The sequence below is a fragment of the Camponotus vicinus genome, unplaced genomic scaffold (assembly GCF_025532165.1).
Source record: "Camponotus vicinus isolate PSW18456_S1 unplaced genomic scaffold, iyCamVici1.0 SCAF_3, whole genome shotgun sequence".
NCBI lineage: Eukaryota > Metazoa > Arthropoda > Insecta > Hymenoptera > Formicidae > Camponotus > Camponotus vicinus.
Genome location: NW_028141967.1, coordinates 13,350,450 through 13,373,545, shown reverse-complemented (window position 1 = coordinate 13,373,545; position 23,096 = coordinate 13,350,450). Strand labels below are relative to the sequence as shown.

The 23,096-nt window shown below is 32.9% G+C and overlaps 2 protein-coding genes across 9 annotated transcripts in view; one reads left to right on the top strand and one right to left on the bottom strand.

Annotated features, from left to right (window-relative positions):
- Rh50 (Rhesus blood group-associated glycoprotein Rh50) overlaps positions 1 to 23,096 on the bottom strand; it is a 415,396-nt gene that overhangs the window by 351,439 nt on the left and 40,861 nt on the right. The gene's annotated exons all lie outside the window — the stretch shown is intronic.
- LOC145968284 (uncharacterized) lies at positions 1,844 to 8,358 on the top strand. Its single transcript, XM_083093662.1, has 3 exons — positions 1,844 to 2,117; positions 7,028 to 7,215; positions 7,902 to 8,358. Exons 1-3 carry the CDS (start codon positions 1,844 to 1,846, stop codon positions 8,313 to 8,315), a joined length of 876 nt encoding a protein of 291 aa, XP_082949788.1. The 3' UTR covers positions 8,316 to 8,358.

The window sequence follows — 23,096 nt, the reverse complement described above, 5'->3', positions numbered from 1 at the left end:
ACACACACGTTATTACACGACGCGACGACGCAACAACGCGACAACGCGACGATATTTATTCGGCGGTAGCAAACAGCTGTAGTTAGGTTACGGTAGGTTAAGGTACTAACGGCGCTGCCGAACGTAATCATGTGTTTGACCGAAGAACGCGGCCAACATACAATATTAAACATTTAACACGCGTATAATATTATTATTATCATACGATATACATACATCATATGATATTCAAAATTAATTAGAATAAATGAATGTTTTTAAAATATTGAATATTTCACTATTAATATTAAATATTAATATTAAATATTTTACTATTATTATTAATATTAAATATTTATTTATTTAATATCAATAATAATATTTAATTTATTTATAAATAAATATAGTTATTATTAAATATTTATTTAGCTATTATCATTGAAAATCAATATAAAAAAAATATTAATTAATTGCAGCGCGTCTTGATCCTTCTCTTGGCTTTTTCTTAAGCTTTTTTGAAAACGAAAGAAGATTCCACGTTTAAGAATGTTGGTCGCTCTGAAAAGAGCGGATTATTTTGATCGCCTTAAAAAGGGCGGATTGTTTTCGACATTTTACAGTAAATGTTCGAAGTGACCTCCATCCATCCGAACGCAAGCTCTCATGCGTTTTATTAAATTTCTTTGGACATTTGCAAGTACATCTTCTTCAACAGACCATATGGCATATCTCAATCTTGTTTCCAAATCCTCCATGTCTTCAGGAAGCGTTTTATAAGTTATTTCCTTGCAGTATCCCCAAAGGAAAAAATCCAGTGGATTGAGATCCGGGGATCTTGGAGGCCAACGTATCGGACCATATCGACCTATCCAGCGTCCAGGAAACTCGTTATTTCAATAATTTGTCACAATTCTGGCATTGTGAGGGCCAGCACCGTCTTGTTGGAATATAATTTTGTTTCTATCCAATAACGGCACGTCTTCCAAAAAATCTGGCAGATCGTTTTTTAATAAATCAATGTATGCTGCGCTGGTTAAAATGTCCGGGAGAATGATTGGGCCTAGTATTTCAGTCCCCATGATTCCAGCCCAGATGTTGAGCTTCCAACGAATCTGGAAATTCCTGACTCGTGTAACTCTGGGATTTTCATCGCTCCACAAATGCATGTTATGCGAATTAAATATTCCTTCTCGCGTAAATAGCGATTCATCGCTAAATATTATACGAGAAAGGAATCTGGGATCTCTATCTATCCTTTTCAGAAAATTTTCGCAAAATCTTCTTCTTACAGGATAATCTTCTGGTCGTAAATGTTGCACGCGAGTATAATGAAATGCGTGCAATTTTTCTTCTCGTAATATTCTCTGTACCGTTGAATATGATAAATTGTGCTTTCGAGCGATAGTCCGAATACTTGTTTCGGGTTCTTGCTCGATAGCGCGAATAACCGTTTCAGTATTTCGCAAATTTCTTGCGTTACGATTTCTCCCAACATCATGTTTGTTTGGGAGAACATTGCCCGTCTCGTATAATCTTTGAGCTGCTCCAAGTATAACAGCAGCCGACGGATGTCTCGCCCGATTTGGGTATAATTCGGCGTATCTTGTTGCCGCAGCGTTCTGATGCCCATGGCACTCACCGAGTGCCATTAGCATGTCGTAATATTCTTCATTTGTATATCTTGCCATGTCGTTTTAACGCTTCTAATGATCGGAGGGTTATTGATTGCAGCATCGATCGCCTTATCTTATTTATACGATCCTCGCGGAGGGGACATGGACCCCCCGCGAGGATCGTATAAATAAGATAAGGCGATCGATGCTGCAATCAATAACCCTTCGATCATTAGAAGCGTTAAAACGACATGGCAAGATATACAAATGAAGAATATTACGACATGCTAATGGCACTCGGTGAGTGCCATGGGCATCAGAACGCTGCGGCAACAAAATACGCCGAATTATACCCAAATCGGGCGAGACATCCGTCGGCTGCTGTTATACTTGGAGCAGCTCAAAGATTATACGAGACGGGCAATGTTCTCCCAAACAAACATGATGTTGGGAGAAATCGTAACGCAAGAAATTTGCGAAATACTGAAACGGTTATTCGCGCTATCGAGCAAGAACCCGAAACAAGTATTCGGACTATCGCTCGAAAGCACAATTTATCGTATTCAACGGTACAGAGAATATTATGAGAAGAAAAATTGCACGCATTTCACTATACTCGCGTGCAACATTTACGACCAGAAGATTATCCTGTAAGAAGAAGATTTTGCGAAAATTTTCTGAGAAGGATAGATAGAGATCCCAGATTCCTTTCTCGTATAATATTTAGCGATGAATCGCTATTTACGCGAGAAGGAATATTTAATTCGCATAACATGCATTTGTGGAGCGATGAAAATCCCAGAGTTACACGAGTCAGGAATTTCCAGATTCGTTGGAAGCTCAACATCTGGGCTGGAATCATGGGGACTGAAATACTAGGCCCAATCATTCTCCCGGACATTTTAACCAGCGCAGCATACATTGACTTATTAAAAAACGATCTGCCAGATTTTTTGGAAGACGTGCCGTTATTGGATAGAAACAAAATTATATTCCAACAAGACGGTGCTGGCCCTCACAATGCCAGAATTGTGACAAATTATTGAAATAACGAGTTTCCTGGACGCTGGATAGGTCGATATGGTCCGATACGTTGGCCTCCAAGATCCCCGGATCTCAATCCACTGGATTTTTTCCTTTGGGGATACTGCAAGGAAATAACTTATAAAACGCTCCCTGAAGACATGGAGGATTTGGAAACAAGATTGAGATATGCCATATGGTCTGTTGAAGAAGATGTACTTGCAAATGTCCAAAGAAATTTAATAAAACGCATGAGAGCTTGCGTTCGGATGGATGGAGGTCACTTCGAACATTTACTGTAAAATGTCGAAAACAATCCGCCCTTTTTAAGGCGATCAAAATAATCCGCTCTTTTCAGAGCGACCAACATTCTTAAACGTGGAATCTTCTTTCGTTTTCAAAAAAGCTTAAGAAAAAGCCAAGAGAAGGATCAAGACGCGCTGCAATTAATTAATATTTTTTTTATATTGATTTTCAATGATAATAGCTAAATAAATATTTAATAATAACTATATTTATTTATAAATAAATTAAATATTATTATTGATATTAAATAAATAAATATTTAATATTAATAATAATAGTAAAATATTTAATATTAATATTTAATATTAATAGTGAAATATTCAATATTTTAAAAACATTCATTTATTCTAATTAATTTTGAATATCATATGATGTATGTATATCGTATGATAATAATAATATTATACGCGTGTTAAATGTTTAATATTGTATGTTGGCCGCGTTCTTCGGTCAAACACATGATTACGTTCGGCAGCGCCGTTAGTACCTTAACCTACCGTAACCTAACTACAGCTGTTTGCTACCGCCGAATAAATATCGTCGCGTTGTCGCGTTGTTGCGTCGTCGCGTCGTGTAATAACGTGTGTGTCCGCGTGTATTTCTTTCATCGAGGGATTTTTAATTACTAACGGTGATTATTCGGCAGTGATTGATAGTGATTAGTGATAGAGATAGTGATAGTTTAGTAAATTCTCGTTTTATCGAGTGAGTGAATAAATGTGGTTACGTTGAAGTTTACAAAAGAGTACAGTTTATAAAAAGAAAAACTTTCGATTAATTATTTAGTGTGGATGTCTCTGTCTTTTGCAACGTGTGATATCTACGTTAAATTTGAGTGAAAGTGCGATCTATCGGAATATTTATTTCTCAAGAAACTACAGCAATAATTAGCAGAAGTCATCGAACAAGGTAACAATAATTATTCTTTGGCGTTGTGTCAAAACAGATCTTGGGAAGTCAGATAGTGTCCCAGAGGAAATTCGTAAAAAGAGAGGGGTTTTTAGTGGGTAGGGAGTACCGAGTTGGTAATTAGACTTGGTACTCGAGTCCCACATAACTCACCGGACCGACCGGTGAGTATGCATAAAATGCATTTTCCCCTCTCGTAAAAAAAAAAAAAAAAAAAACCACGGGTAAGTGAGCGAATGAGAGAGAGAGAGAGAGAGAGAGAGAGAGAGAGAGAGAGAGAGAGAGAGACAGAGAGAGAATGTATGTATTCGCATGTATGTCCGTGCATAGTATAGCGACCAGCTGATCGCCGAAGACGCCCCGCCTGAGCGCCCGCGTCTGACGGTGAATCGCGCCACCCTTGCCTGCCTCTTGTATTCGACCCGTCATACGTTAACTACTTCCTTTAATAATTCAAAAACTATGCTTTGCACGAAATTTTGCCAAAGGAAAAATCGTCTTAGAATTCGGTCAAGATTATGTTTTTGCAAAAACATAAAGTTATTCAGAATCACCCTGTATAGGAGAAATATATAATACATTTAGCAATTGTATAAGAAAATATTTTTTTCACATTAATTTATAATTACATTTCGCAATAATATTAAATGTCTCACACATAAAATACTTTTTAATAATCAGCTTCATACTTTTTTATACGTAAAATGAATAAAAGGAATAGTTTATAGTGCATATTTTTAGTATTTTATGCTACATTACATTAAATAAATGTAGCATTAAAAAGTAAAAATATGCACTATAAACTATTACTTTTATTGATTTTAAAAATATCAAGTTACGATTATTAAAAAATATTATGTGTTGGACATTTCATATTATTGCGGAATGTAATTATAAATTTATGTGGACAAAATTATTTCTTATACACACACACACACACACAATTGGTAAATGTATTTTATATTTATCATTGTAAAAAAATATGATATAAAAAGGCTGAAAACATACATAACGTCGTCATATGTATCAAGAAGCGAGCAGCGTCGCGTGTCGCCCATCGTCCGTCGCTTGTAGCTTGGTAGAAAAGAGACAGAAAAACATATATCTGTCCTCTTCTATGGCTGCGGTCGGGAAGACGCTTTGGATGCTTTGTAACATCATTCTATCTTTATTCTCATGGAATGTAGAACAAAGATAGAATGATGTTTCAAAGCATCCAGAGTGTCTTCTCGACCGCAGCCTATAAAGCTAGTTGAGCTGAGCTCACATGTACGCGGCTTCGCGCATGTGTGCGCTTGCGTACGCTCCTTTAGCAACGTGGCAACGTGTACAATCTGGCATCATCGCTCGCTACTGCCTCGTGCCTCGTGCTCGCATTCTTTTGTCGCCTTCGTTGTGCAGCCCGTTTATCTATTCTACGCCGCAATATATGATGCGTAAATGTAAGTAAATAATATCTCTCATATTATTCTTTTTATACTCTTTGGCTGATGGCAGAGAACGAGAGTTAGCGCTTACGTCTGTCGTAATCATGGACGTAAAATAAGGCAGAGAAAAATATATGTTACTTATGTATACGTTTTTCTCTGTCTTACTGAAGAAAAAATATGTAATTTGCAATTAACAATTCCATATTTTTTCTTAAAAACAACTATGTGTTTTCTTTACACCAATTGATTCCTCTCATTATTTTGTACGTAAAAGTATTAAGGTAAGATAATCGAAAAATGAATATTTTACAAGATATTTTACGGTTTATGTAAAATTAAGAAATTATTTCAAGCCTCATAACTCAAAAAGTACTTAACGAAAAGGTACTTAATTATAGTGTTTTGGAAAGCTCTTGAGATAAGCTACAAGAGTGTGCAAAAATGTATAGGGTATTCCATTTAAAAAAATTGAAGTGACCTTCACGTGACCTTCAAATGACTCTTCAGTGTCAAACCAATGATACCATCTTATGGCCCCCTCGAAACCATAAAACTTTTGTCTGAAACATTTTTCTCTAAAATGCTTTGTTTCCGAAATAATTGCGTGCGTTAATTAAAATGGCTCACCCTGTATATATGAGAGTAGTGTTATATGTAAATATATATATATATATATATGTATATATATATATATATGTATATATATATGTATATGTATATATATATATATATATATATATATATATATATATACAGGGTGTTTCATTTTAATCCGACCAGTCGAATATCTTGAAAACCAAGCCCGGGAGAGAAAAATATTTCAGACAAAAGTTGTTTGGTTTCGAGGGGGCCATAAGATGGTATCATTGGTTTGACCTTGAAGAGTCATTTGAAGGTCACGTGAAGGTCACTTCAATTTTTTTAAATGGAACACCCTATATATTTTTGCACACTCTTGTAGCTTATCTCGAGAGCTTTCCAAAACACTATAATTAAGTACCTTTTCGTTAAGTACTTTTTGAGTTATGAGGCTTGAAATAATTTCTTAATTTTACATAAACTGTAAAATATCTTGTAAAATATTCATTTTTCGATTATCTTACCTTAATACTTTTATGTACAAAATAATGAGAGGAATCAATTGGTGTAAAGAAAACACATAGTTGTTTTTAAGAAAAAATATGGAATTGTTAATTGCAAATTACATATTTTTTCTTAAAAATAACTATGTGTTTTCTTTACACCAATTGATTCCTCTCATTATTTTGTACGTAAAAGTATTAAGGTTAGATAATCGAAAAATGAATATTTTACAAGATATTTTACGGTTTATGTAAAATTAAGAAATTATTTCAAGCCTCATAACTCAAAAAGTACTTAACGAAAAGGTACTTAATTATAGTGTTTTGGAAAGCTCTCGATGTCAGCTACAAGAATGTGCAAAAATATATAGGGTATTCCATTTAAGAAATTTAAGGTGACCTTTATGTGACCTTCAAATGACTGTTCAAGGTCAAATCATTATCACCATCTTATGGCCCCCTCGAAACCAAACAACTTTTGTCTGAAATATTTTTCTCTCCCGGGCTTGGTTTTCGAGATATTCGACTGGTCGGATTAAAATGAAACACCCTGTATATATATATATATATATATATATATATATATATATATATATTTACATATAACACTACTCTCATTGCCAGTTTATTATTTTATTTAAATTTAATCATTACAATCTTTATAATTTTTATATTTCTTTTTCAGCACGAAGTGAAGGTGCCTCGCATTCCCAGACGCAAAATAATGCATCGTCTCAGACATCATCACCCCAGATTACTGGAGTGATGATGTCTAAGACGATGCAAGAAGGACCGGCACCTTCTGAGAGCCAGGAACAAGTATCGCACACTGCCTCACCCCATATACTACGTGAGAGCGACCGATTTAATAAGGTAAATCCTAAATTTTTTTTGTGCACATGCTTCTATACACAGAGACAGAAAAACGTCCGTAGACGCGGTTATAGATATGCATGTGTGAGTATAATAATTTAAAGTTATACGTATATATACGAATCATGCATTATGTACGTGTAAGGAAGAAATCACAGCGAAAGAGAAAATTGCAGGAGATATTTCGATATTATAGCATTATTATAATGATATATACTAATATATTGTTATAATAATGTTACAATATCGAAATATTTCCTACAATTTTCTCTTTTGCTGTATAATTTCTTCGTTACACATACGTAATGCATATTTCGTATATATATTATAACTTTAAGTTATTGTACTCACACATGCATCAGTAGTGCGTTTACCTATGGGCTTTTGGGGCTGGAGCCCTAGGGCGCCAAAGCGCCAGGGGCGCGATAGCTTTAAAAAATGAAAAATTAAAAATGTACGTTTCGATCCTTCTTTCGGATCATCCTCAGCAAATTGTGAATCGGATCAAGTAATGATGTATATTTTTGTATGTAGTTTTTGTAATTTGCTTTGAGCCCCTGGGCGCAATTTTTATAAACGCGGCCCTGACATGCATATCTATAACCGCGCCGCCAACGGACTCCTCCCTGTCACTCCTGCCTAGTGTGTGTTCATGAAAAATATATATAAAGTTATGTTTGTTTCAGCGTATCAACGAAGCAGTGCGGCGGGCAGTTAATAAGGAGCGGCGGAAGAGGCATGGCCGTCCATACTTCACTACCGGACCGGCATCAACGCCACCGGCTTATATAATGCCGCCGTCGTCACATCCTTATGTGATGCCGACACCACCGGCGGTATACGTAATGCCGACTTCAACGCCGACCTACCCCGTGGCGCCGGGATATGCAGCACCAGGATACGTGCCATCGGGATACGCGCCATCGGGATACGCGCCACCGGGATACGCGCCACCGGGATACGCGCCACCGGGATACGCGCCACCGGGATACGCGCCACCGGGATACGCGCCACCGGGATACGCGCCACCGGGATACGCGCCATCGGGATACGCGCCACCGGGATACGCGCCACTGGGATACGCGCCACCAAGACTCTAAATTCCATTTATATATATATATATATATGTACACATATATACATTATATAAGATATATAATATATATGACCAATTTTTAATAATTAATTTAAGTTTCAGTGAGGTTTTGACATTATACATACGTCACACTATTAAATTGTTGCAGCAATCTTGAAAGATAATACATATAATAGATTGGAAATTCTTTTTATTTTTACTTAATTTAATTTTTCATTTTCCTTTGCAGATTGTTGTTACAATTTAATAGTGTGACATAGATATAATGTGAAAACCTTACTTTAATTCAAATGAATTATTAAAAATTGTTTATATGTATTATGTACATTATATAATGTATATATGTGTATATGTATATATATATATATATATATATATATATATATATATATATATACATATATACATTATATAATATATATAATATATATGACCAATTTTTAATAATTAAGTTAATTAAAGTTAATTTAAGTTTCAGTGAAGTTTTGACATTATATACAGGGTGAGCCATTTTAATTAACGCACGCAATTATTTCGGAAACAAAGCATTTTAGAGAAAAATGTTTCAGACAAAAGTTTTATGGTTTCGAGGGGGCTATAAGATGGTATCATTGGTTTGACCTTGAAGAGTTATTTGAAGGTCACATGAAGGTCACCTTCAATTTCTTAAATGGAACCTACTATTTGTCATTGCATATTCTTGTAGCTTATCTCGAGAGCTTTCCAAAACACTATAATTAAGTACCTTTTCGTTAAGTGCTTTTTGAGTTATGAGGCTTGAAATAATTTCTTAATTTTACATAAACCGTAAAATATCTTGTAAAATATTCATTTTTCGATTATCTTATTTTAATACTTTTATGTACAAAATAATGAGAGGAATCAATTGGTGTAAAGAAAACACATAGTTGTTTCGAAGAAAAAATATGTAATTTGCAATTAACAATTCCATATTTTTTCTTAAAAACAACTATGTGTTTTCTTTACACCAATTGATTCCTCTCATTATTTTGTACGTAAAAGTATTAAAGTAAGATAATCGAAAAATGAATATTTTACAAGATGTTACGGTTTATGTAAAATTAAGAAATTATTTCAAGCCTCATAACTCAAAAAGTACTTAACGAAAAGGTACTTAATTATAGTGTTTTGGAAAGCTCTCGAGATAAGCTACAAGAATATGCAATGACAAATAGTAGGTTCCATTTAAGAAATTGAAGGTGACTTTCATGTGACCTTCAAATAACTCTTCAAGGTCAAACCAATGATACCATCTTATGGCCCCCTCGAAACCATAAAACTTTTGTCTGAAACATTTTTCTCTAAAATGCTTTGTTTCCGAAATAATTGCGTGCGTTAATTAAAATGGCTCACCCTGTATATGTCACACTATTAAATTGTTGCAGCAATCTCGAAAGATAATATATTGTATTGGAATAATAGCACATAAATTGTATTTTTTCAAATTTGTACACTGTGCCAATGTATGTTTTTATAAGGATAACAAATAAATGTTATCGTATTAAGTATACACAGTTTTAAATTTATCAGACCCTTCTTCATACTTTCTCATTCCCTTTTTGCATTAATTGGATTTCCCATCATATTTAGTATAGATTAATTCCTCACTTTTGTTCATTTTCTATCGTTATCAATAGTACTTCAATCTTTGAGTTAATATCATTTTATAACCCATGTAATAAAATTTTAATAAAATATCGTTTAAAAAAGAATTCTCATTCTTGTTTGACATACAGTCGAAAAACTCATTACTTGGTTTAACATCCATCACTCTCTTAATCTTTATTTGTTAATTATGTCTATATAATTCAGCTGTACATCAAGTAAAATATATAAGTATGGTAAATAAAATATAATTGCACTTCTCTCGTAATAGGAAATATTTTATGAATAATTTCTGTACTATTAGAATGCAAGAAGTGGGAGGGACGTGTCTTTATATATATATATTGTTACGCCCGGGGCGGGGACTTCGATAGATATCGAAGTCGCGCGGTAAAGAGATCGGCCGCTCGCGGGACGCGCTAAATAAACAAGCACTTAAAGAAACTAATGAACTTTAATGCACTGCACAATTACAACACAAACGGTAACTCAGAACGTAAATACACAATATTAATAACACGGATCGACTCGTAAGAAAAACGCGTCCACACAGCCCAACAGCTGGCTCCAGACTCAAATGACAGCCGCCGCTGTCAACAACCTCTTGACAACGGACTTCTTCTCTTTCCACGACGGACTCGACCGCGACCCGAACCAGGGACGTAACAATATATATATATATATATATATATATATATATATATATATATATATAAATCTACACAAACATATACATACACACACGCACGTACGCACACATATACATACACGCACATACGCATGAACGTATAAATCATTGCATTATCTCTCTCTGATGCACGATTTTCCCTTCTCGTCTAATAAAAAAATTCCAGCACTCTCTATCGTGATGCTTGCGAACTAAATTTGCTGCTTTTTCCACTTTATTTTACCGACATCTCGAGCACTTGTGGACTGAAATTTTCGGAAGAATGCCATTTATTAATTAGGCAACTAAATTCAGTTTTTATAATTCTACAATGTTCTACGGTGCAGTACACAATTGGGGAAACTACTGTTTTATGCATAAGAGCTATAAAACTTTTATAAGAAGCTAATATTTGTACAAGTTGATAGCTCTGACGCCATGTTGCTTTAACATGTCGATAAATAAAAATGTTATTTTATACTTATTTTCTTTCTCAATATAAAATCTCGTACTATATAGAGTTTTCCGTGTCCGTTTGCGTGTATACTCAATTCTGGAGAAGGATTTTTAATTCTATACAGGCAATAAAAAATGGCATACTTCCGAAAATTACGGTGTTTTCGTCGATATTACAGGCGACTCCGGCATCCTCTTAAATCTGGTGATCTCGGAGGCCATAGGACCGGTCTCCCTCGACCAATCACCAAGTAAACACCAATAGAGTTGTTTGGAACGATATCATATTATTTGTAATAACTTCGTAATAAAGCGTTTCCAAACAAACTTCATATAACTTTTTTTCTTATTTCAACTTGTAGAATAAGCTCCCAAAGTTTTATCGGAAAAACCCGGGACACCCTATATAATTAAAGTATAATAAAACCTACACGGAAAGATTTATCCAATAGATATCTAATAAATGTCTAAATGTCTATATGAGGTTTATATCCTCTATAGATAACCAATAGATGTATATATATCATCCACATATCTACATTCACACACAAAAAATACGGACCACTAAATTTTAGCACAATTTTTTAACATCTTTCAATAACAATAAATCAGCAAAAAATCATCGTATTAAATTGAAATAAAACTCAAATTAAAGCTTGGATATTTCTTTTAAAAAGCAGAAACACTTTGAGTTACAAAAAATATTTTACAAAAAAATATTTTAAAATGACGGAAATTGAAGATAGACTTTGAGAAATGAGAAACAAATTTTTTATAACTGGTACAAAAATTTTACAAAAATTTTTGTTTCCTGATACAAAAATGTAAGGGTTTTTAAAACAGCTCATTTATTTCCTAATAAATTCATATTTTATTCAATTTTCTATGATCTTTTTTAATAAAGTTATATCGTTTTGAGGAAAGATTTAAATCTGACCGTCTATCTCTATGTGAAGCATCTTGGATCAAGTTACACTTTAATTTCTTTTTTGAAAAAGTTTTCCATGATAATTTGTTTTTGAATTGGTAGAAATCGATTGGTGTAAAGAAAACACATAATTGTTTCGGAGAAAAAATATGTAATTTGCAATTAACAATTACATATTTTTTCTCGAAAACAACTGTTTTTCCTTTACACTAATCGAATCCTCACATTATTTTGTGCATAAAAATATTAAGGTAAGATAATCGAGAAATGAATATTTTACAAGATATTTCACGGTTTATGTAAAATTAAGAAATTATTTCAAGCCTCATAACTCGAAAAGTACTTAATGAAATATGTTTCATTATAGTGTTTTGGAAAGCTCTTGAGAGCTGGAAGAATGTGCAATAAAAAGTAGGCGGTTCCATTTAAAAAATTGAAGGTGACCTTCACGTGACCTTCAAGTAACTATTCAAGGTCAAATTAATTACACCATCTTATGTCCCCCTTGAAACCATACAACTTTTGTCTGAAACATTTTTGTCTGAAACATTTTGAAAATGCTTCGTTGAAGAATTATCGAGGTGCGGTTTTTAAAATGGGACATCTTGTATATATTCACCAACTAGCTATCAAAGATATTGAATGGATAAATAGAAATATTTATATCCCCTAAAAAAATAAAGTTTAAAAAATACGCCAAGTACATAAAAAAAATCTTTAAAAAAATCTAAAAGAGTGATAAAAATAAAATATTTAAAAACCGATATGAGATCAATATTAGCCAAGTACAATAAATTATGTGATATTAATTCGTAATGGATACTAAATGAGTTAAGATTACTTTAATTCCTAAAGCATTTTTTATATGTATATAATTTAAAAAAGTTTTATATATAGATGTATATAATTTAAAAAAGTTTTATACAAATTCTAAATCGTATAAATGATCTTTAAGTCGAAGTAAGATATGAAAACTTGGCGTGCCCCGTATTCAAATCATAGTTTAAAACAGGAAAAAGCTATATTTTTTATGTAAATGAAAATTTGAAATTACACTACGGACCGCGCACGCGCGTAACTAAATTTCGAACTTATATATCTTGTCTCCTCTGTATTATCTGGAAATCACCACATAGAGATGAGGCAAAGTGAAATTCCTTTTTTTGGATTTTTTGCCTCCTCTGTATTACCTGGAAATCATTACATGGAGATTAGGTAAATCTCTTTTTTGTGAGCTTTTATTTTCTCTGCAAGTAAAGTTTGATTGTTGCAAGCCGGATTGAAAAGCCTCACGAGTCGTTTCTGGCCCACAGGCTGCCAGTTGCATATTCGTAGTCTAAAGCTTATTTTATAAAAATGTAAATTATATTTACTAAATGAAAGGATTAACAAATATATATTGTATATATGTATATTGTATAATAAAATTTTTTATTTTATTCAAGATATGTAAACGACAGGGCGGGGCGGGAGGGGGGCACGCCAAGTTTTCATATCTTACTTCGACCAGAAGATCGTTTATGCGATTTAGAATTTGTGTAGAACTTTTTTAAATTATATACATCATATAAAAAATGCTTTAGGAATTAAAGTAATCTTAACTCATTTAGTATCGATTACGAATTAATATCACATAATTTATTGTACTTGGCTAATAGTATTGATCTCATATCGGTTTTTAAATATTTTATTTTTATCATTCTTTTAGATTTTTTGATTTTATTAAAGATTTTTTTATGTACTTGGCATATTTTTTTACCTTTATAAGGTTTTTTTAGGGGATCTCACCGCTTTTTGTAAAAATTTATATTATTTCTGCAGAAAATATGTTAGATTTTTTTAAATATAATTTTTATGTACTTGACGTATTTTTTTTACCTTTGTAAAGTTGTTTCTAGAGGGATATCATCACTTTTTGTAAAAATTTATATTATTTCTGCAAAGAATATATATGCATTTTTAAAAATCCTAACTAAGGGTGTAAGTCGCGTATTTTTACGAGGCTTCACTCCCAGAGTTCACTCCCAAAGGGTGGTTTTTGAATATTGTTATAATACGATATTATCCATAGAAGTCTTATCTAACGGCACAGTTTTTATATTTTTATAATACCCTGTTTTCGAGATATTAAATTTTACCCCCAAGAGGTTTTTGAAAATTATTATGAAATAAATTAATCTCTCACACGTATACACACACATATACACATATCACACGTATGCACACACATGTACATAAATGATTTTGTTTCTTAAGGGTTTCTTATCCTAAAGCGACGGGCGAACTCCGACGGATTAGCGCCCCCATCTGAACGTAAAAATGTTGATAATATCGATAATATCGACATTTTTAGTTCCGCCATTACCAACATTATTATTGAAACATGCATAATATAATAGAAAATATAAATAAAAATCTTTTGAAAATATAAACTTAAATTTAAACGGGCCATCAGAGCCAAACGCGGATGGTAGTGCGTAAGTTCAACGAGAATTAAGTTTTCGTTGAAACTTTATTTGTGTGCACAGGGCACAAAATTTTCTTGGTACGATACCAAGCGAATTTAAAATAATTCTCAATTCGAGAAATTATTTAATTATCCCTCTTTCCCCCCCTGTAGTGTTGTAGGCGAGAAAAATATCGGGCCGAAAGTTCGATTCCCGATTCAGCGACTTTATATTTTTGTCGCCTACAACACTACAGGGGGGGAAAGAGGGATAATTAAATAATTTCTAGAATTGAGAATTATTTTAAATTCGTTTGGTATCGTACCAAGAAAATTTTGTGCCCTGTGCACACAAATAAAGTTTCAACGAAAACTTAATTCTCGTTGAACTTACGCACTACCATCCGCGTTTGGCTCTGATGGCCCGTTTAAATTTAAGTTTATATTTTCAATATACAGAGCCTAATTTCTTATAGTTATTTTAAAATCACGTCGGCGGAAGATGGCGTTATTCCTTAATTTAATATTCATTTGTAGGCGATCGAGAAGTATCGAGTTGAACGGTCTGAATAGCTCAGTGGTAAGAGCAGTCGCCCGGCAAGCGAAAGACTCGGGTTCGATTCCCGATTCAGCGACTTTCGGCCCGATATTTTTCTCGCCTACAACACTACAGGGGGAGAAAGAGGGATAATTAAATAATTTCTCGAATTGAGAATTATTTTAAATTCGCTTGGTATCGTACCAAGAAAATTTTGTGCCCTGTGCACACAAATAAAGTTTCAACGAAAACTTAATTCTCGTTGAACTTACGCACTACCATCCGCGTTTGGCTCTGATGGCCCGTTTAAATTTAAGTTTATATTTTCAATATACAGAGCCTAATTTCTTATAGTTATTTTAAAAATCTTTTGCATTCCGTTCAATATATTGAAATGAGATCATATTATATTTTTATTGATTTATATATACATGCATATATGTAATATATTTTATATATGTATAAAATATACAAATATATATATATATATATATATATATATATATATATATATTAAATATATTATATGTATATATGTAAATATATTATATATATAATTGTTATATATGTAAATGTTTATATACTTGTAATATCAATTTACAAACATTTACATTACATTATATATTTATCTCATCGCGAATATGAATAGAATAATGAATTTATTAATTTTTTCAATTTACAATTTCTGAATATAGAGTAGGCCCATCTATCACCCATTCTTGTGAGCAATATACCTTTTTCGTCTCTCCAATTTTAATTAACGAAGATAATCTTTACATTGAGATTTTTTTAGATCGCCTCTGGGATAAATATTTTTTAATTATCACAGCGCTCATATAAACCGCATCTGGTATAAAATATTTTTAAAAATCAGCACACGAATAGATCGCCTCTAGAATAAATATTTTTTAATTATCATAGCGCTCATGCAAACCGCATCTGGTATAAAATATTTTTGAAAACCAGCACACAAATAGATCGCCTCTAGGACAAATATTTTTTAATTACCACAGCGCTCATGCAAACTGCATCTGGTATAAAATATTTTTAAAAACCAGCACACGATTAGATCGCCTCTGGGATAAATATTTTTTAATTATCACAGCGCTCATGCAAACCGCATCTGGTATAAAATATTTTTAAAAACCAGCACATGAATAGATCGCCTCTGGGACAAATATTTTTTAATTACCACAGCGCTCATGCAAACCGCATCTGGTATAAAATATTTTTAAAAACCAGCACACGAATACATCACCTCTGAGACAAATACTTTTAAAAGCAGCTAGCTCACGAATAAGTCGTCTCTGGCATTAACTATAAATATATATACAGGGTGATTCTGAACAGACGTTTGTCTTTAAAAAGATAAATTGTCGAGTCTATTCTGAGACGATTTTCCTTTTACCAAAATTGTCTACGAGGCTTAGTTTTTAAATTATTAAATAAAATAGTTCGCGAATTACGGAACGAGTACAAGAGGTAGACAGGGACGGCGCAACTCACCATCCGATACAGGCGATCATGTGGGGCGCGCGACGCGATCAGCTGATTGCTGCACACGATGAGTGTAACAATCAGAGTGTGTGTGTGTGTGTGTGTGTGTGTGTGTGGGGTGTATTTATGCACGCGTATCCACACATGCACCGTACTCTCTCTCTTTCTCTCTCTCTCTCTTTCTCCCTCTTTCTCTCTCACTCTCTCACTCACTCACTCACTCACTTATTCTTACCTTAATAATGAGATTCTTCATACTGCTGATAAATAGCAGTGCCCAGTGTGTTGCACGATAATAATCGTCGTCGACGAGACGTCGTTTCTTCAACACGCAATCTGACACAAATAAGCGAAGTTTTTTCTTTCATCACTTTCGACACTTTTACAAATTTATTCGCGCACTTAATCACTCACGATTGAACGATAAAAGGAGAAATTTACCAACGGTTACGATACGAATTTAATAAACGGTTAACGCATTTAATTATTAATTACACACTCGATTAAAGAAACGCGTTAACAGAACGCGATACTCGATGCAAAACGCGCGACGCGACGACCGACGACAAGCAGGTCAGGTTAGTACTAGCGCCTCTAGCGCTGCCAAACATAAACGTGTAGCATTACGCGCTAGTACTAACCTGACCTGCTTGTCGTCGGTCGTCGCGTCGCGCGCTTTGCATCAAGTATCGCGTTCTGTTAACGCGTTTCTTTAATCGAGTGTGTAATTAATAATTAAATGCGTTAACCGTTTATTAAATTCGTACCGTAACCGTTGGTAAATTCCTCCTTTTATCAATCGTGAGTGATTAAGTGCGCGAGTAAATTTGTAAAAGTGTCGAAAGTGATGAAAGAAAAACTTCGCTTATTTATGTCAGACTGCGTGTTGAAGAAACGACGTCTCGTCGACGACGATTATTATCGTGCAACACACTGGGCACTGCTATTTATCAGCAGTATGAAGAATCTCATTATTAAGGTAAGAATAAGTGAGTGAGTGAGTGAGTGAGAGAGTGAGAGAAAGAGGGAGAAAGAGAGAGAGAGAGAGAAAGAGAGAGAGAGAGAAAGAGAGAGAGTACGGTGCATGTGTGGATACGCGTGCATAAATACACCCCACACACACACACACACACTGATTGTTACACTCATCGTGTGCAGCAATCAGCTGATCGCGTCGCGCGCCCCACATGATCGCCTGTATCGGATGGTGAGTTGCGCCGTCCCTGTCTACCTCTTGTACTCGTTCCGTAATTCGCGAACTATTTTATTTAATAATTTAAAAACTAAGCCTCGTAGACAATTTTGGTAAAGGGAAAATCGTCTTAGAATAGACTCGACAATTTATCTTTTTAAAGACAAACGTCTGTTCAGAATCACCCTGTATACAGGGTGACCCATTTTAACTTAGGCAGCCAAATAACTCGAAAAATAAGCAAGATAGAGAAAAATGTTTTAGACAAAAGTTGTATGGTTTCGAGGGGGCCATAAGATGGTATCATTGGTTTGACCTTGAAGAGTCATTTGAAGGTCACGTGAAGGTCACTTCAATTTTTTTAAATGGAATACCCTATATATTTTTGTACATTCTTGTAGCTTATTTCGAGAGCTTTCCAAAACACTATAATTAAGTACCTTTCCGTTAAGTACTTTTTGAGTTATGATGCTTGAAATAATTTCTTAATTTTACATAAACCGTAAAATATCTTGTAAAATATTCATTTTTCGATTATCTTACCTTAATACTTTTATGTACAAAATAATGAGAGGAATCAATTGGTGTAAAGAAAACACATAGTTGTTTTTAAGAAAAAATATGGAATTGTTAATTGCAAATTACATATTTTTTCTTCGAAACAACTATGTGTTTTCTTTACACCAATTGATTCCTCTCATTATTTTGTACATAAAACTATTAAGGTAAGGTAATCGAAAAATGAATATTTTACAAGATATTTTACGGTTTATGTAAAATTAAGAAATTATTTCAAGCCTCATAACTCAAAAAGTGCTTAACGAAAATGTACTTAATTATAGTGTTTTGGAAAGCTCTCGAGATGAGCTACAAGAATGTACAAAAATATATAGGATGTTCCATTTAAAAAAATTGAAGTGACCTTCACGTGACCTTCAAATGACTCTTCAAGGTCAAACCAATGATACCATCTTATGGCCCCCTCGAAACCATACAACTTCTGTCTAAAACATTTTTCTCTATCTTGCTTATTTTTCGAGTTATTTGGCTGCCTAAGTTAAAATGGGTCACCCTGTATACAGGGTGAGCCATTTTAATTAACGCACGCAATTATTTCGGAAACAAAGCATTTTAGAGAAAAATGTTTCAGACAAATGTTTTATGGTTTCAAGGGGGCCATAAGTTGGTACCATTGGTTTGACCTTGAAGAGTCATTTGAAGGTCACGTGAAGGTCACTTCAATTTTTTTTAATGGAACACCCTATATATTTTTGCACATTCTAGTAGCTAATCTCGAGAGCTTTCCAAAACACTATAATTAAGTTCCTTTTCGTTAAGTACTTTTTGAGTTATGAGGCTTGAAATAATTTCTTAATTTTACATAAACCGTAAAATATCTTGTAAAATATTCATTTTTCGATTATCTTACCTTAATACTTTTATGTACAAAATAATGAGAGGAATCAATTGGTGTAAAGAAAACACATAGTTGTTTTTAAGAAAAAATATGGAATTGTTAATTGCAAATTACATATTTTTTCTTCGAAACAACTATGTGTTTTCTTTACACCAATTGATTCCTCTCATTATTTTGTACATAAAACTATTAAGGTAAGGTAATCGAAAAATGAATATTTTACAAGATATTTTACGGTTTATGTAAAATTAAGAAATTATTTCAAGCCTCATAACTCAAAAAGTGCTTAACGAAAATGTACTTAATTATAGTGTTTTGGAAAGCTCTCGAGATGAGCTACAAGAATGTACAAAAATATATAGGATGTTCCATTTAAAAAAATTGAAGTGACCTTCACGTGACCTTCAAATGACTCTTCAAGGTCAAACCAATGATACCATCTTATGGCCCCCTCGAAACCATACAACTTCTGTCTAAAACATTTTTCTCTATCTTGCTTATTTTTCGAGTTATTTGGCTGCCTAAGTTAAAATGGGTCACCCTGTATACAGGGTGAGCCATTTTAATTAACGCACGCAATTATTTCGGAAACAAAGCATTTTAGAGAAAAATGTTTCAGACAAATGTTTTATGGTTTCAAGGGGGCCATAAGTTGGTACCATTGGTTTGACCTTGAAGAGTCATTTGAAGGTCACGTGAAGGTCACTTCAATTTTTTTTAATGGAACACCCTATATATTTTTGCACATTCTAGTAGCTAATCTCGAGAGCTTTCCAAAACACTATAATTAAGTTCCTTTTCGTTAAGTACTTTTTGAGTTATGAGGCTTGAAATAATTTCTTAATTTTACATAAACCGTAAAATATCTTGTAAAATATTCATTTTTCGATTATCTTACTTTAATACTTTTATGTACAAAATAATGAGAGGAATCAATTGGTGTAAAGAAAACACATAGTTGTTTTTAAGAAAAAATATGGAATTGTTAATTGCAAATTACATATTTTTTCTTAAAAATAACTATGTGTTTTCTTTACACCAATTGATTCCTCTCATTATTTTGTACGTAAAAGTATTAAGGTTAGATAATCGAAAAATGAATATTTTACAAGATATTTTACGGTTTATGTAAAATTAAGAAATTATTTCAAGCCTCATAACTCAAAAAGTACTTAACGAAAAGGTACTTAATTATAGTGTTTTGGAAAGCTCTCGAGGTAAGCTACTAGAATGTGCAAAAATATATAGGATGTTCCGTTAAAAAAAATTGAAATGACCTTCACGTGACCTTCAAATGACTCTTCAAGGTCAAACCAATGGTACCATCTTATGACCCCCTCGAAACCATAAAACTTTTGTCTGAAACATTTTTCTCTAAAATGCTTTGTTTCCGAAATAATTGCGTGCGTTAATTAAAATGGCTCACTCTGTGTATATATATATATATATATATATATATATATATATATATATATGTATACACATATAAAGTATGTAATCTTTGATCATAGAGAGGCAAGCGTTTGGCATTATACTTACACACCATTATATGAGCACTATATGTATATAAAATAAATAAATATGCACTATATATATTTTATTTTCATTACTATAATCGACACGTTATAACGCGTTGTAACTTGTAACGGTCGTTACGGTCGACTGTTCTTACGCTGTTTTCTTGTTACGTCTACATACGTAAACATCGGAAGCGCGACAGCAAGTATCTTTTCGCGCAACAAATATATAATAAAATAATTTTAAATATTACCCGATTTATGTCGTATTTGGTGTCATTTTAATCACAAAAATCTCATTAATTTATTAAAAATATTTGTAAACGGATAAAATGCAAAATAAAAGTTTTAGTTTTAATTTTATAAAATGTTTATATGTATAGATAAAGAAAAATTCCCCATGTTGAAGCGTCGCTAAAAGCGAGAGCGAGAACGAAGAAGGAGCAAGCGAGATGAATAACATCAAAGAGTTCCGTAGTCTCTCGCGAGGTTCCCTTTATCTATAATCTTTTACGTATTATATATCATCTTACAATCGAAAATAAAACTTTCATAATTCGCATTTTATTACTTTGAAAATAATTTTAATTAATTAATGAGATTTTTGTGATTAAAATGACACCAAATACGACATAAATTGGATAATTTTTAATAAAATATGTTATCAAAAATTTGATTATTTATTTCATTAAAATTGACCGATTTATGTCGTGTTTGGTGTCATTTTAATCGCAAAAATCTCATTAATTCATTGCAATTATTTTCAAATCGAAAAAGTGCGAAATAAAAATTTTAATTTTTACGATATTTAAATCTAATAGTTGTTATAGATAAGGAAAGGTCTCCGATCGAAGCGAGAGCGAGAAGGAGTAAGGAGCAAGCGAGATGACGAGACATGAAAGAGTTCCGAAGTCTCGCTCGCCAGGCTCACTTTTTCTTATCTTCATATGTATACATGTTAACTTACTGTGAAAAATAAAATTTTTATATTTCGTATTTTTTCGATTTGAAAATAATTACAATGGATTTATGAGATTTTTGCGATTAAAATGATACCAAACATAATATAAATCGGATCATTTTTAATCAAATTAATTATTAAATTTTAATTATATATTTAATTAAATATGATCCGATTTATGTCATGTTTGGTGTCATTTTAATCGCAAAAAACTCATTAATCCATTGCAATTATTTTCAAATGGAAAAAATGCGAAATATAAAAATTTTATTTTTCACAATAAGTTGACATGTATACATATGAAGATAAGAAAAAACGGGCCTGGCGAGCGAGACTTCGGAACTCTTTCATGACTCGCATCTCGCTTGTTCCTTACTTCTTCTGGCTTTCGCTTCGAATCGGAGACTTTTCCTTATCTATAACAACTGTAAGGGATTTAAATATCATAAAAATTAAAATTTTTATTTCGCACTTTTTCGATTTGAAAATAATTGCAATGAATTAATTAGATTTTTGCGATTAAAATGACACCAAACACGACATAAATCGGATCATTTTTAATTATATATATAATTAAAATTTAATAATTAATTTGATTAAAAATGATCCAATTTATGTCATGTTTGGTGTCATTTTAATCGCAAAAGTCTCATTAATCTATTGCAATTATTTTCAAATCGAAAAAATGCGAAATATAAAAATTTTATTTTTCACAATAAGTTGACTTGTATACATATGAAGATAAGAAAAAGCGAGCCTGGCGAGCGAGACTTCGGAACTCTTTGATGATTCGTCATCTCACTTGCTCCTTACTCGTTCTCGCTCTCATTTCGAATCGGAGACCTTTCCTTATCTATAACAACTGTTAAAGATTTCGTAAAATCATATTGTTTCTTTCCCTCTTGCATGCGTGTGACAATAATTTATATATACGCATTATTATTATTGTATTCCCTCTCATATTTTTTCTTTCGTTTTCTCGATCATATGCTCATTCTGTCTTTTTCTAATTTCTCGCTCATTACATATCGCCTAGCTTCATGCTTCATACATAAAGATTATTCTTATTGTAAATGTAAAAAATATATATAAATTGTATTGTATAGGTGTATTTATTATAACAAAACAGAGAGAAAGAGAGACAAATATTTTATATTTATTATAGAATAAAAATGCATACATATAAAAAACTATTTTCATATAGAGAAACGAGAACCAAAAAAATAAAAGTGACATGAGCGAATGAAAGAATAATCATACCGAGCAAATAAACAGAGACAGAGAGAGAGAGAGAGAGAGAGAGAGAGAGACGCAACATGTATAACCGTGTATGTGTGAAGTATGAAGCTGAGCGATATATAATGAGCGAGAAATTAGAAAGAGACAGAATGAGCATATGATCGAGAAAACGAAAGAAAAAATACGAGAGGGAATGTAATAATAATAATGCATATATATAAATTATTGTCACACGCATGAAAGAGGGAAAGAGACAATACGATATTTTGTCTGTCCTTGTCAATAACAGATTGCAGTTCCA